General features: G+C 39.9%; 1 protein-coding gene across 3 annotated transcripts in view; it reads right to left on the bottom strand.

Annotated features, from left to right (window-relative positions):
* LOC143714310 (T-lymphocyte surface antigen Ly-9-like) overlaps window positions 1-14,071 on the bottom strand; it is a 122,208-nt gene that overhangs the window by 34,745 nt on the left and 73,392 nt on the right. The window contains exons 5-8 of one of the 3 annotated variants that reach the window (XM_077205461.1): window positions 9,108-9,368; window positions 7,878-7,967; window positions 7,378-7,418; window positions 7,121-7,254 (exon numbers count right to left, since the gene is read on the bottom strand). In XM_077205461.1, coding sequence (XP_077061576.1) covers window positions 7,249-7,254; window positions 7,378-7,418; window positions 7,878-7,967; window positions 9,108-9,368 — 398 coding nt within the window. In that variant the 3' untranslated portion in view covers window positions 7,121-7,248. Of the gene's footprint in view, window positions 1-1,315; window positions 1,479-7,120; window positions 7,255-7,377; window positions 7,419-7,877; window positions 7,968-9,107; window positions 9,369-14,071 lie in introns of those variants that run through there. The other 2 variants (XM_077205460.1, XM_077205462.1) reach the window with 2 other exon arrangements.

Below are 14,071 nucleotides of genomic sequence, written 5' to 3'. Positions count from 1 at the left end.
ACAACACAGGAGGCTCCAGTGGTTGCAGTGGAAGGGAGGAGTGAGGAGCCCACAGGGAATGGTTACCGGGCGGGACATCCAACACTATCCTCCGGTCACCCATCCCACACAGCACCCGAGGGTGGGGCATGGTAATGGGGACTCGCTCTCCGCGAACGAAGGCGAGTCTCGCCCTCAACACTGCGACAGTCATGTTCCCACAGTGAAAACATGAGCTGTCCACAAAAGCTGTCTCAGCGTGCTGTAAGCCAAACACGTGACACAACAGTTGTGACCATCAGAGAGAGACAGGGAACGACCGCACCCAGAAACGCACGGGCGGAATGACATCTTGAAAAAGACGCAAACGCACCCGTGTTGCTCTTTCAGAAAATAGGACCGTCACCAGTGCCGGAGCACACAGGGAAATGACCGCGGCAACACTGAACAGAGAACTGAAACAGTGAAGCACTCACTTTTCCGCCCTCTAACCAGCCATCAACACACACAAACATTTAGAAATTTGTTGCTGTTAAAACAGCAGTTGAGAGCTCAAAGCTCGCGATCACCGCTGCACTCGCGCTGTAGAACACCAGCACTGGGAGAGTCTTCCTGAAGAACACCGACACACTCGCTCGTTGTAGACAACAGCACTCTCAGAGACATCAAACGATCGGCTCCGAAGCGAAAGGCAACTAGTGCGTGCATCCACTTCCGTATTTATACCCGCGCCGCGGGGGCGGAGTGTGTGATGCGAATCACGCACGCCAATTACATTGGCTCGTTCAATAGTACTCGAAGATGATAGGCTCCCTAGCGTGATCCCATTTCAGTCGCGTCGACTACGTCCGACGTTATCGACTGAAAGGGAACCTTTATTGTAACACTATCATTTGACTAGATATCTAAATGTCGACTTTCTGTGAGTGTCTTCTATTAAAAGCCGACATGAACAAACACTCATTGCAGCAGTTTGTGTCTAAACGTCATATTGAAAAGTGTCCAACAATTACAGTATAATTACATTTGTTCAAGTGGTCACTATAAAAGTGCATGTGTTGCTTTAAGGACATATTTTTCTTGATCTGACACTTAAAAATGACCGTAACTATATTATTTCTGACAATTTAGATGTTATAATATGATTTATAATATTGAGTTGGTATAAAATAATGCAGTATGCATGAAAAGAAAAGTTAATATGGATTGCTATTCTTAATATCTTTTGATCGCAACTTTTGATCTCTACTACAAAATATATGTTTACAAAATATGAAAAACGGCTTCTTCCCTTCAGTCTATTAATATTTCTATACAAAATGAAGTCAGAACCTACCAGAGAGTGCAGCGAAGCCACAGAGGAATAACAATAAGAGATTGTATTTGCAGTTCATTGCTCTTCTGAACACAGCAAATGTTCCAGAACCTTTTTCACAATCAACTGGAGGAAATCCACTAGTATCAGCAGAGCCGCAGTTTCAGAAGCAGAAGTGATGGGCGGGGCTTCATTTTCTTTTGCTGAATATAAGCTGTTTTCACATGGATTTTGATCAGATCAATATGGAGCTTATAATTTGAATTTGAATTGTGTAAATTTGAATTACTGACAAGTGTAATCTAACAAAATTGAATATTATGTGGAATTTTAAATAAGTAGTTCTGAATTTGTTTTCTTTAAACAAATATTGAACATTTGAAATTTAACAAATTGAAATGTATTCATGGCTGAATTTATTAGACATGTTTTTTCAGCTGTTTTTTTGTTCTGAATTCTTAGACTGCAAATATACAGTTTAAAAAAATACAGATTCAAGTTTTCAAGATGAAGAAGGAATTCAGAATTTCAAATTCAGGTCAGGGACACAAAATGGGGGTAAATGTTTTCGATTTGAATCCCATTTACATACATTTAAGGACTATGGTGATAATACAGGAAAAAATTTGATTATAAATTCTGCCAAAAAGAATAGTAGGCTACTAAACTATGTATAAGAAAAAGATATCTTACTTTCTTTTTTGTTTAATAGGGGTCGATCGCCAAGACTTGAGAGAATAATTTTATAAAGTCAAAAATTTAAGCCATTAATGTTTTATGTGTAAATAAAATGTAAATAATTTGATACTTGATTTCCATTGTAATTTAGAAACAACATAAAGACAGTATACTTTAAATAATTGTATAATGGCATATTTTTATGAATAAAGTATTCATAAAACAGCCAGTATCACTGATATTAATATAGCTGATGTCTCAATGAAAATTATTTTCCCCCAAAGTGAACTTAAAACAATCCTCACATAAACCCATAATAAATGTCATATTTAGACGTGCCTTTCCTGTCTAACAGGTATGAAATATACCGAAATTGAATAAGGTTATGAAACAGTCCGCACTGCATAAATTATAAATTAAATATAGATTAATCCTTATTAAAGCTACAAGCGTTCTTTAGTCAAGAGCAGTGAGTAATTTTCTCTGTTCCCCTTTGTTCTTTGGTTGACTTTACTGACGGAGAGAATTAGTGGCTGCTGTCACTTTAAGATCTTCCACTGCTGACAGGATCTCAGGCATCTCATTCTCTCACTACTATTTACTTTCATTTAAGATTTTATTTAACTCATTTAAGACTGTTCTTGTGGGGATACTCGACAAAACAGACATTTTGGCATAAATGTGTGTGTTATTGTTCGTTAAAGCGCAAAAGAGAACTCAAAACTGGCGCGCTGTCTGTGCGATACTGACGCGTCTTTCTGTGAGTCGTGTGTGTCAGGAGAACATTCACTGACAGCGCGCTCTCTTTTGAATGATTTAAAAGCATTTTCGTAATGAGCGTGATCATATAACCCTAGTTAAAGGATGACAGAAAAAACGGATGCTGCGTTCATTAAATATTAAATATGTTAAATATTAAATGTTAAATATTTTAACACATTAAAGCTGGACAAAAATTATTCACATGCGTTAACGTTGACAGCACTACTTGTCATACATTGCTGACAGAACATGCTGTGGTTTAAAGTGGACTCGTTTTCATGGTAGGTCTACACAGAATGTTTTTTTAGTAAGCTACACAGAATGTTCTACATTAAATATTTAGCTAACAGTCTGAAGTTAGCTAGCAGTAGTGTTTGTTAACGTTAGCTCAGTCAACGGAAAGCTAACATCAACAGGTGTAGACAGAAAATATGATTATCCTGACCTGAGCTAATTTACTGAATCAACCAACTCTCATCTCCTTTCTTTCTTTTCATCCATGATGACATCAAAGTCACCTGTTGTTGTTTCTGGCATTTCATCGCTGACTGTGCCGCAACCGCAATACCTGCTCATTAGAACAGCACTATTTTTTTCACTAACCTGCACTATTTTACCCAGACTCGGTCCTACTCCTCCGTGGCAATGAAAAATCATAACAAACGAATTTGAAAGTTGGGGGGACACAAACGGGATTTTGAAAAGTGTGGGGCACATGTCCCCCTGTCCCCATAGGAAATTACGCCCATGTATACCCAACCGAGTCAATGCATTATTCTTTCTTTTTTGTATTAGTGTTGAAAATTTTTAATTTACTACTAATTATATTGATTCCATCCATCTTCTTCCGCTTGTCCGGGGCTGGGTCACGGGGGCAGCTGTCTAAGCAGAGATGCCCAGACTTCCCTCTCCCTAGACACTTCCTCTAGCTCTTCCGGGGGAATACCGAGGCGTTCCCAGGCCAGCCGGGAGACATAATCCCTCCAGCGTGTCCTAGGTCTTCCTCGGGGTCTCCTCCCGGTGGGACGTGCCCGGAACACCTTCCCGGGAAGGCGTCCAGGAGGCATCTAGAACAGATCCCCAAACCACATCAGCTAGCCCCACTCAATGTGGAGGAGCAGCGGCTCTACTCTGATCCATCTGTCAATCTCCAAACGATCCATCTGTCAATCTCCAGTTCCATCCTTCCCTCACTCGTGAACAAGACCCCAAGATACTTAAACTCCTTCACTTGAGACCAATCTGATGCGGGCAAGCCACCCTTTTCGGACTGAGAACAATGGCCTCGAACTTGGAGGTGCTGATTCTCATCCCAGCTGCTTTACACTCGGCTGGTCCCAGTGCATTTTTAAGGTCCTGGTCTGATGTGGCCAACATGACAACATCATCACTCTGCAGAGACGAACATCAAAAAGCAGAGATGAAATCATGTGGTCCCCAAACAGGACACTTTCCGGCCCCTGGCTGCGCCTAGAAATTCTTTCCATAAAAATTATGAACAGAACCGGTGACAAAGGGCAGCCCTGCCGGAGTCCAACATGCACCGGGAACAAGTCTGACTTACTGCCGGCAATGCGAACCAAGCTCCTGCTCCGGTCGTACAGGGACCGGACAGTCCTTAGCAGAGGGCCTCGTACCCCATAATCCCAGAGCACCCTCAACAGGATGCCGCAAAGGGCCCCAGTTGAATGCCTTCCCAAAATCCACATGTGGACTGGTTGGGCAAACTCCCATGAACCCTCCAGCACCCTGGAGAGGGTATAGAGCTGGTCCAGTGTTCCACGGCCGGGATAAAAAACGCACAATTCCCCCTGATTCCGAGGTTCCACTATCGGCCGAATTCTCCTCTCCAGTACCCTGGCATAGACTTTCCCGGGGAGGCTGAGAAGTGTGATCCCCCTGTAGTTGGAACACACCCTCGGGTCCCTCTTCTTGAAAAGAAGGGCCACCACCCCAGTCTGCCAGTCCAGAGGTACTGTCCATGACCACCACGCGATGCTGCAGAGGCGTGTCAGCCAAGAGAGCCCCACAACATCCAGAGACTTGAGATACTCAGTGCGGATCTCATCCATCCCCGGTGCCTTGCCACCGAGGAGCTTTTTAACCACCTCAGTGACTTCAGCTTGGATGAGGGACGAGTCCACCTCTGAGCCCTCAGCCTCTGCTTCCTCAATGGAAGACGTGTCGGTGGGATTGAGGAGATCCTTGAAGTATTCCTTCCACCGGTTGAGGTCAACAGTAAACACTGTAAACAGTGTTGGTAGGGCACTGCTTTCCTCTCCTAAGTCGCTGGATGGTTTGCCAGAATCTCTTTGAAGCCAACCGATAGTCCTTCTCCATGGCCTCACCGAACTCCTCCCAGGCCCAATTTTTTGCCTCCACAACTATCCGGGCAGCAGTCCGCTTGGCCTGCCTGTACTCGTCAGCTGCCTCAGATGTCCCACAAGCCAGCCAGGCCTGATAGGACTCCTTCTTCAGCTTGACGGCATCCCTTACTTCCGCTGTCCACCACCGGGTTCGGGGATTGCCGCCTCAACAGGTACAGCTCTGCGCGGCCACATCGACAATGGAGGTGGAGAACATGGCCCACTCGGAGTAAATATCTCCAGATTCCCTCTGGATCCAGTCGAAGATCCGCCGGAGGTGGGAGTTGAAGTTCTCTCTGACAGGGGACCTGGCCAAACGTTCCCAACAGAACCTCACACTATGTTTGGGTCTGCCGAGGTGGTGATCAGTTGACAGCTCCGCTCCTCTCTTTACCCGAGTGTTCAAGACATAAGGCTGGAGTTCGGATGAAACGACCACAAAGTCGATCATCGATCTCCGGTCTAGGGTGTCCTGGTGCCACGTGTACTGATGGACACCCTTATGCTTGAACATGGTGTTCGTTATGGACAAGCTGTGACTAGCATAGAAGTCCAATAACAGAACACCGCTCGGGTTCAGATCAAGGGGGCCGTTCCTCACAATCACTCCCCTCCAGGTGTCACTGTCGCCGCCCACGTGGGTGTTGAAGAGTCCCCAGTTGGCGCACTTTCCAGCACCCCTCCCAGAGACTCCAAGAGGGCCGGGTACTCTGCACTGCCGTTCGGCCCGTAGGCACACACGACAGTGAAAGACCTATCCCTGACCCGAAGGCACAAGGAAGTGACCCTCTCGTTTACCGGGGTGAACTCCGACACGTGGCGGCTGAGCTGAGGGGCTATAAGCAAACCCACACCAGCCTCTCACCATGGGTAACTCCAGAGTGAAAGAGAGTCCAGCCTCTCTCAAGGAGTGTGGTTCCAGAGCCCAAGCTGTGCGTGGAGGTGATCTCGACTATCTCTAGTTGGTGCCTCTCTACCTCCTGCACAAGCTCAGGCTCCTTCCCCGCCAGCGAGGTGACAATCCACGTCAATCATTTATTCCTCAATCATCATCAATTCGCATTTATCTTTGAAATGAATCAAAGATCAATGCGAAAAGAACCTAAAGAACCGCAGAAACAGCAAGTGAGGGAGAGAGGGTATAAATTGAAAATATAGACTATTATTTATGACAATGAAGGTAAACTAGGTTTGGAGTAAGAAAAGGAGGAAAGTCGTCTCCAGCTGTCCATTACATTGACAACTCTTCAGGAATGAGAAATAAGAACTTAAAAGATAAAATAAAAGATAAATGTTTCTATTTTAGCTGAACCAGAAAAAAAAATCGAAAAAAAAAATCAAAATCAACATGAAATATCCTTTATTAGTCCAAAACCAGGAGAAAAATGTAATTAAACTATCCACCTAATTAAAGAAAGATAATTGCTTACAGACTATAATATATTAAAATGAAACTTTGGCACACAGCAAATCAAAACGTCACATTCTCTCCAGACGGCACATTGATTTCAGTCATTTTCTCCTCTTCTTAGTGACCGTTGAAGCTTTATACTACTTCTCTCCCGTCACCAGCCAATCGCAACAGGTAAAAAATCCACAAAGTGAATAAAATGGCAGCCATGAGAACCTGTTAGCGGAATGCATGTCCTCATGATGGGAAAATGGACCATTAAAACAGGAGAAACACATACAAACACTGAGATACATGTACATACAGCTCATCCATACATGTAATATACAAAAACAACAAAAACATTCATTGTTTAGATTCATACTCATTACCTTGGTATCTAAATTTTGCAAAATGCCTCCCCTATTCTCCAAGCCAAAAGATAAAAACTAAGCAGAAAGTTTTGTAAAGAGCTTCTTATCTTGTCAATTTGAAAACAATATAATATTTGCATACGTTACAGCAGATTAATATATTCATAACCTGAGGATGTATTTCCATCAGTGTCAGTGCAGCCTAGCATACAGAAAGGTCAAAGAGCAAGAGTCAAAGTTATGAAGTTATGAAGCACAGACGTCTAAGAGCAGATGGTTTAGTAAAGCGATGACCAGGCAAATGTGTCGAGAACATCCACATGTGGCTTTGCATTGGAAGAGTCATGAGGTTTATGATGAGCATCAGTCATTCACTCATGAATGTCATTTCTAAGGGGAACAATTATAATTTTTAATGTATATTTTAAAACAGTTCAGGTTGATTAGATACATTTGATTTGTAATATTGCACATATTAATGATTTTCCACAAGGAATTAAGAAGTAAACTTACTCTGGAAGTCTTTTGTCTCTCACAGTCAGCAGCACAAGAATCTTAAAGAACAAAAGCGAAACGATCAGTCAAATACAGTCAATATGAAACCATAATCAAGCCTATTTACTCTATTAATACACATTCCTAGTGAACTATTAATAAGTGAGTGCATGCTATTCTAAAAATGTTTATCTTCACAATCTTTCATCTTCCTTTTCTTTAATGTTAACTTGTAGCCTGATTTAAGTATTTTACAGCATTTCATGAATCGGTTTAGCAAAATTGATTCCATTAGATTTTTTTCTGAGGGTTAAACAATCCAATAAAATCAATTAATAAAACAATTTTCTTTCTTTCTGAGTATCTGATTTTGCACAGAAATATGTCGTTTTATGGAAGTAAAACAGGTTGCAATTGGCAAATTACTCAGTGGTTCGAATGTTTGTTTTGAGTTAAGCGAATGATAAGCACAGATATATGTTTCAAATGTTTTAAAAGATTAAACACAATATTCTTACCATATAAAGGTGGTATAAACAGGAAAAGGAGGATAAAAACCAAGCAGATCACAACAATGGAAATCCAAATGACAAACTCCCTGTTTAAACCTAATGCAAAAATATATATATATTAAGCTTATAAAACAAATTCAACCTTGGGAAATACATTTAAATGATCATAATTAAATATTTACTAAATAAACTGTGATATATGCAGTGTAAGAACAGTGTAAGAACAGATAATATAGAGGAAGCTCGAAAACAGAAACCGCACAAACTTCATTTTGTGAAATGTTTGTCTGGTAGAGTGTGCTTGTGCTGTCGTTCTCTCTTCTAATAGATGACACTTGCTTTGATAATTTATTATCCAATTCTAATGCAATCACATTCAAATATTTTTTTAAAGGGGTGGTAAATATAGTATATATATATATATATATATATATATATATATATATAGTCACTTTTTGAGGGTTAGCAAAAACGCACTGTTTTGTGCCTGGCCCTTTAAATGTAAATGAGCTGCCTCAGAGGGCGGGGCTTCAAGAGCTCTTGTGTGTTAGCAGCTGCGATCAGACACACTAAAATGACAGAAACTGTTCTGCCTTTAATGTTAAAACAGAGTCAGAAAAAGATGGAGAGACTCAAGAAGAGTTGACAACATGTAGAATGCAACAGGACGTCTCTGAATGGTTAGTTGATGAATTTATGTTGCTGATGTGGAGTTAACTATCTTTAATTAGCATATTCTGTCATGATAATCTATAATGGGCTCGTATAGGAACTGTTGTGAGATGCACACAGTTACTTTTTATTGCATGTGAAAAGAAGGATGCTAAAGTTTGAGCTGACTCACAAATACACTCTTATACAACAACTTTTCCTCTTCTCGATATGGACTGCGTGTCCCGGGGGCGGGGTTTATGTAGATTTTAGGGTTGCTGATGTCACTAACCCGGAGGAATGTCGTGTAGTCCCTACCAGCCGTTTGTTGTAGTCCTTTTCTTTAAAAGCAAATATCTCCCTTTGCTTTGAACTTTGAGCATTGTAACTTTGCAGATGTTGTTTATGCTCAAACAGCAACATTTCACACTAGCTAAAGTTAGAAAAGTGAAATCGTGTTTCACCACTCCTTTAAGTACGACGTGGGTGTCCAAACACGGGTTGAGTGTACATACAATTTCTGAACAGAAGGAACATCTCAGCGCCACCTAAGCATTTAAAAAATAATCAGACTCGCTCTCTCACCTTTAAACAGATCTCTCTCATAGACCGGATCACTGGTCTCCTCACTCACTGTGTTCTGGAGTGTACAGGTGTAGAAGATTTCTGGATTTCTTTCGTTTTTGACAGTAATGGACTCTCCTTTCGTAAGGTGTATTAAACCCGTCAGTGTTTCTCCAGCAGAATTCTTCCAGATGATTGTTTCACTGTACTCACATATTAAATAAACAACATCAGAGTTATCAGTACTCTTCTCTATTTTAATCACAGGTTTGGGGACCGGCTCTGTGAAAGAAATAAACAATGAAAACATTTACACTGTTGGTATCAGATGGCATATTTACTATAATTTTAATACGAACCATAACGTATAAAAAATAAAATAAAAAAAACATTGTACTACCATGCTTTTGGACATGTATCACGGTATTCTTAAAAGTACTTACAAAGCACCATGGTATCATAATCTGATACCATAAATGTACCATAGTACTGCCAAAATGGTAATGATTACTCAGTCCCTCCAGGATTTCACGATTTTTTTATGTGATTTTTGCGATCAAAATGATCCAATTTTGTGGTGGTAATTTCCAGAAATTTGTGAAAAATTTTGCGATTTTTATATTTTATAATTAGGACATCACATTTACCATAATAGTATTATGTCAGATGCACAATAGTCATACATGACACAAATCACAAACAAAATGCATAAAGCTTGTTTATTTGGTCTAATCAAATTATTTTTTTTAAAATTGTGCTGTAGCCTTTTGTTGTTGCTTGATTAACATTAACAACAGCAAGTAAATTAGGTTACTGTCACTTTAAGACCTACTACAGTAATGACAAACGTCCCAATCAGTTATTACTGATTGTTTTACGTAAATACTTGCCAAGATGAATATTTTGAAGTAATTGTAGCTATGCGTATTTGTTCAAGCGCTATAAAGAGAATTCAATATTCTTACTAGGCCAACAGGCGGTGACAGTCAGTCATTCAGTCAGTCAGTCACACACACACACACACACACACACACACACACACACACACACACACACACACACACACACACACACACACACACACACACACACACACACACACACACACACACACACACACACACACACTTGCAGTCAGAGACAGACTGTCACTCGACTGGCTGAAATTAGTTCTCTTTCACGGTATACTGCGCTTTTAATAATTATTTTTAGTAGCCTACCATCGAGCATATCATATTTTTTGTTATGTCATTCAATCATGTTAAACGCGTTAATAAGTTTGCCATACTGCCCAATGAAAACCTGGGCGCTTATGTGAGAGGGCAGGAGAGACGCATTTTCTTTCGCCATGTTTCTGACAGACCGCACACAGACATCACGCGTGCGCAACATCTGTACCCACGTAAAAATGCATTGAAACTTTAATCAACTAGAGATATTTCAATTGGGTGATTATAATTTAATGTTTTGTGAGGACTTTTTTTGAATTTTTGTGATTATTTTGCGGTTAAATTAGGAATTATGCAGGATCGCAAAAAAATGCGACATTTTGTTGATTTTGCGTTGTATTCAGCGATCGCAGAATCGCGAAAAACTGGAGGCACTGATTACTGTACTGTATGTCAAAGTACACTGCTGTTCAAAACACATGATGATAGTGTGGTAGATTTTGTTAGTGTAATAACAGTTATTGGTAAATGACATACATTAAAGGAGCATTGCATAAGTTCTGAAATTTCTAACCGTTACTGACACCAGTGGCCGTTAGAGAAACTGCAGCCAGTCTTATGCTCGTTCTCGGTGCGCACGCTCGTATGAGCACGACCACAGCAACCAGAGAGTTGTAACTATGTCTTACCTTTGCAGTAAAAAGAAAGCTAGCTCGGGGTCTGTTTTTTTTACCCAGCGCTGACCGGTGCTCCCTCTAAGAATTTTTTTTTTTTTTTTACGAGGAGTTTCCATGGATGTCTAGATTGTGCTGGAGGCTGGTCGCTTCTTTCCGTCCGCAAAGTCCATTTGAAACACTAACGTTACTGCTAGCGATTGCTGCTGCTTACTAATGGCTGCCGTACGGATGTAAGACCAAGTAGACGAGAACGCGCATGATGTCACATTTTGTGAATTTTCGCGCCAATTCACCCACACAATTGAGCCTACAGGCTGATAGAGGCAACCGTGGTGGACATTAAGGTGTCATTCTTTCTATTACATTATGGTTGGCTCATGAATGTACAAATGAAAACTCTATCTTAAAGATTTTTTAAGTAAAAAGCTACACATAGCCCCTTTAAAATTTATACAATACAATTTTTGGAACACTTTACAATAACAGGGCATGAATAATCATGTACTAAAACCTGAATGAATTACTTCAACCTGAACTCATGAATAGTGAAGATATGAACTAAACATGAACCAATCAGAAAACCTGATTGGCCGATGCCGATATTTTAAAAATGCCAAATATCGGGCGATATATCCGTTGACCACATTTAAACAACTAAAAATACAGTTAATTACTGTACAGAAATTTCTTAAAACACCCAAATACAACATACATGCAAACATGTTTACATAAGCAGTCAACATTTATGAGATTAAAATACCAGCAGGAACACAACTAATGTTCAGAGCGAGCACCGAGTGCGCCACTAATGAGTGTCCCACCAGAAACAAACCCTACATACTGTATTTTTGGGAAGAAAAGTAGCTATTACTTAACATAGGCCTAAATGAACTATAAAAATCAGAAAACGGTTTAGATCAAATTATATTTATTATTGGTAGTTATTAGTCTATTTTCATCATTTGGTTAGGGATCTGTGTAATTAATGGGTAAATAATCATGTGCCATTCCAATTATTTGTCACAAAGCTGTAGATGGCAGATTATGATATTACAGTTTACATTATGGCAGTATTAAATCATATGTTTAATTCAAATTTAGATTACTTCTTATTTATTCTTAAGGAGCCTTATTTATTTAGTTTACCCCTAAACTTTAATTTATGCATTAACTATCAAACATGTAATAACATGTTTAAGGCTGCTGTTAAACATGGGCTACTAATCAGCATCCACTCACCCATAACAGTCAATCTGAATCTTTGTTCCTGCTCTTTACCGCTGATGTCAATGGTATAAAGTCCAGTATGTTCGACTGTTAGATTAGTAATAGTGATTTGTCCGGTCTTTGTATCAAGAGTCGTGATGCCTGTGAATCTCGGATTCGGGCTTGTAGTTTCTCCGTCTTCCCATTCAATCACCTTAATAGTTACACCATTGTTTATGTGTTTCCATGTGATGCTGGTGACTCCAGCAGGAAGAGGTTTATCTGGACCAAAAGAAACTTCATCACCCGCTGCCTTCTTCTCTTTACCTAATAATCAAAATATGAGAGAGTATGTTAGTCAACATTCAACAAGACAGACTCTGTCCTCCACTACAGTCATTTAATATTTGAAAATTAGGTTAAAATACTATAATATAATTTAAAACTACAGCGTTGGGGAAATTAACTTTTAAAAGCAATGCGTTACAATGTCGCATTTGCATTTCACTATTTTTATTCATTTTGAGGAATAGTGAATTTGTTTTGTACATGTGAGATGAGAAAATGCATGCTCACATTTAGTCCAGAACTACAATAACAACCCGTTCTCATTAGATTGTGTTAATCGTGCAATTTATATGCGAAAATTAGTTTTTACGTGCATATGATACGCACTGTAAACCCCTTGGCAGGATAAGTGGTGTGAGGTTTGTGCGTGTTATACGTTTGGGTATGATTAGTGTTGTGTAATTAGTTATTACACGTAATGAAGTGCGTATTATATGCACGCAAAACTGTGTGTCGTATACACGTAAAAACTAATTTAAGCGTAGGCCTATAAATTGCACGATAAACACAATGCGTGCTATAGAGACGTATTTCATGACATCAGGCTGACAATAAGCATCATGTTCACACACAGCGCACACAACACCTCACTTACAGGAAAAAAAGAGATGCTGCGCCATCTTCAATAAAACGTTATAAACTTCACTTACCTGAAATAGCTTCTGTTATGATGAACACAACGATGGCGACCATCAAGCATCGATGTGACATTTTTGTTAGACAAAGTACACATTAATGCACTTCTATATTCAGCTCAGACTGTCTTTAAACGCCTGAGACAAGGTGTAAGAACTGAGAATACAGAGGAAGTGCAAGAACAGAAACCACAAACATGTGGCATTGAGCTCATCTAATATAGGACACACTTTTAAACTGCATGCTTTGATGTTCATACTTCCCTAAAGACACATCAATCTCCATCTGAACTTGAAATTTTGTCTTAACAAATTTTACATTTGACAGAGGATTTTATTCAATTCAATTTTATTCGGGCCACGGAAGTGATGAAGCAGGGATACAGGCTGAAGAAGATTATTTCCGGTGTTGTGCCGAATTCTGACCCCCTGCCAAATTATTCCCCTCCTAGTGTTGGTAGGTTTAGGATTAGTTGTGGGGGACGGGTTAGGCAATCAGGACTTGGATGGGAACTGGATCTGCGGACCACAGATTTATCAGGTCCAGGTCCGTTCTTGGCTCTGAGATGGACTGACACGTATGCTTCAGCGTCAGCCCCGATTGGGTGTTATAAATGTGCTAATTGCGATGAAGCAACTTTAATTTTGTTTTAATGGTAACAATTTACAATAAGGTTTCATTAATTAACTGCTTTGTTTAACATGAACTAAGAATTAACTGCATTTTGTTAATGTTAATTTCAATTTTTACCAATATGGAAATCAAAAGTTGAATGCCTATTTGTTAACATTAGTTAATGCACCATGAACTAACATGAACAAACAATGAACAGCTGGATTTTTATTAATTTAAGATTGTAGGAGCCATGTAATGGGAAAGTCATGTGACCAAATGATAATGGGAGTGTCATTAATTAAGTGGGGTTAAAACACCTGTGTGTGTGTGTGTG

Source organism: Siphateles boraxobius, unplaced genomic scaffold, assembly GCF_051911475.1.
Source record: "Siphateles boraxobius isolate OS27281-9 unplaced genomic scaffold, OSU_SipBor_1 53, whole genome shotgun sequence".
Taxonomy (NCBI): Eukaryota; Metazoa; Chordata; class Actinopteri; order Cypriniformes; family Leuciscidae; genus Siphateles; species Siphateles boraxobius.
This window is presented reverse-complemented; position numbering and strand designations above follow the sequence as displayed.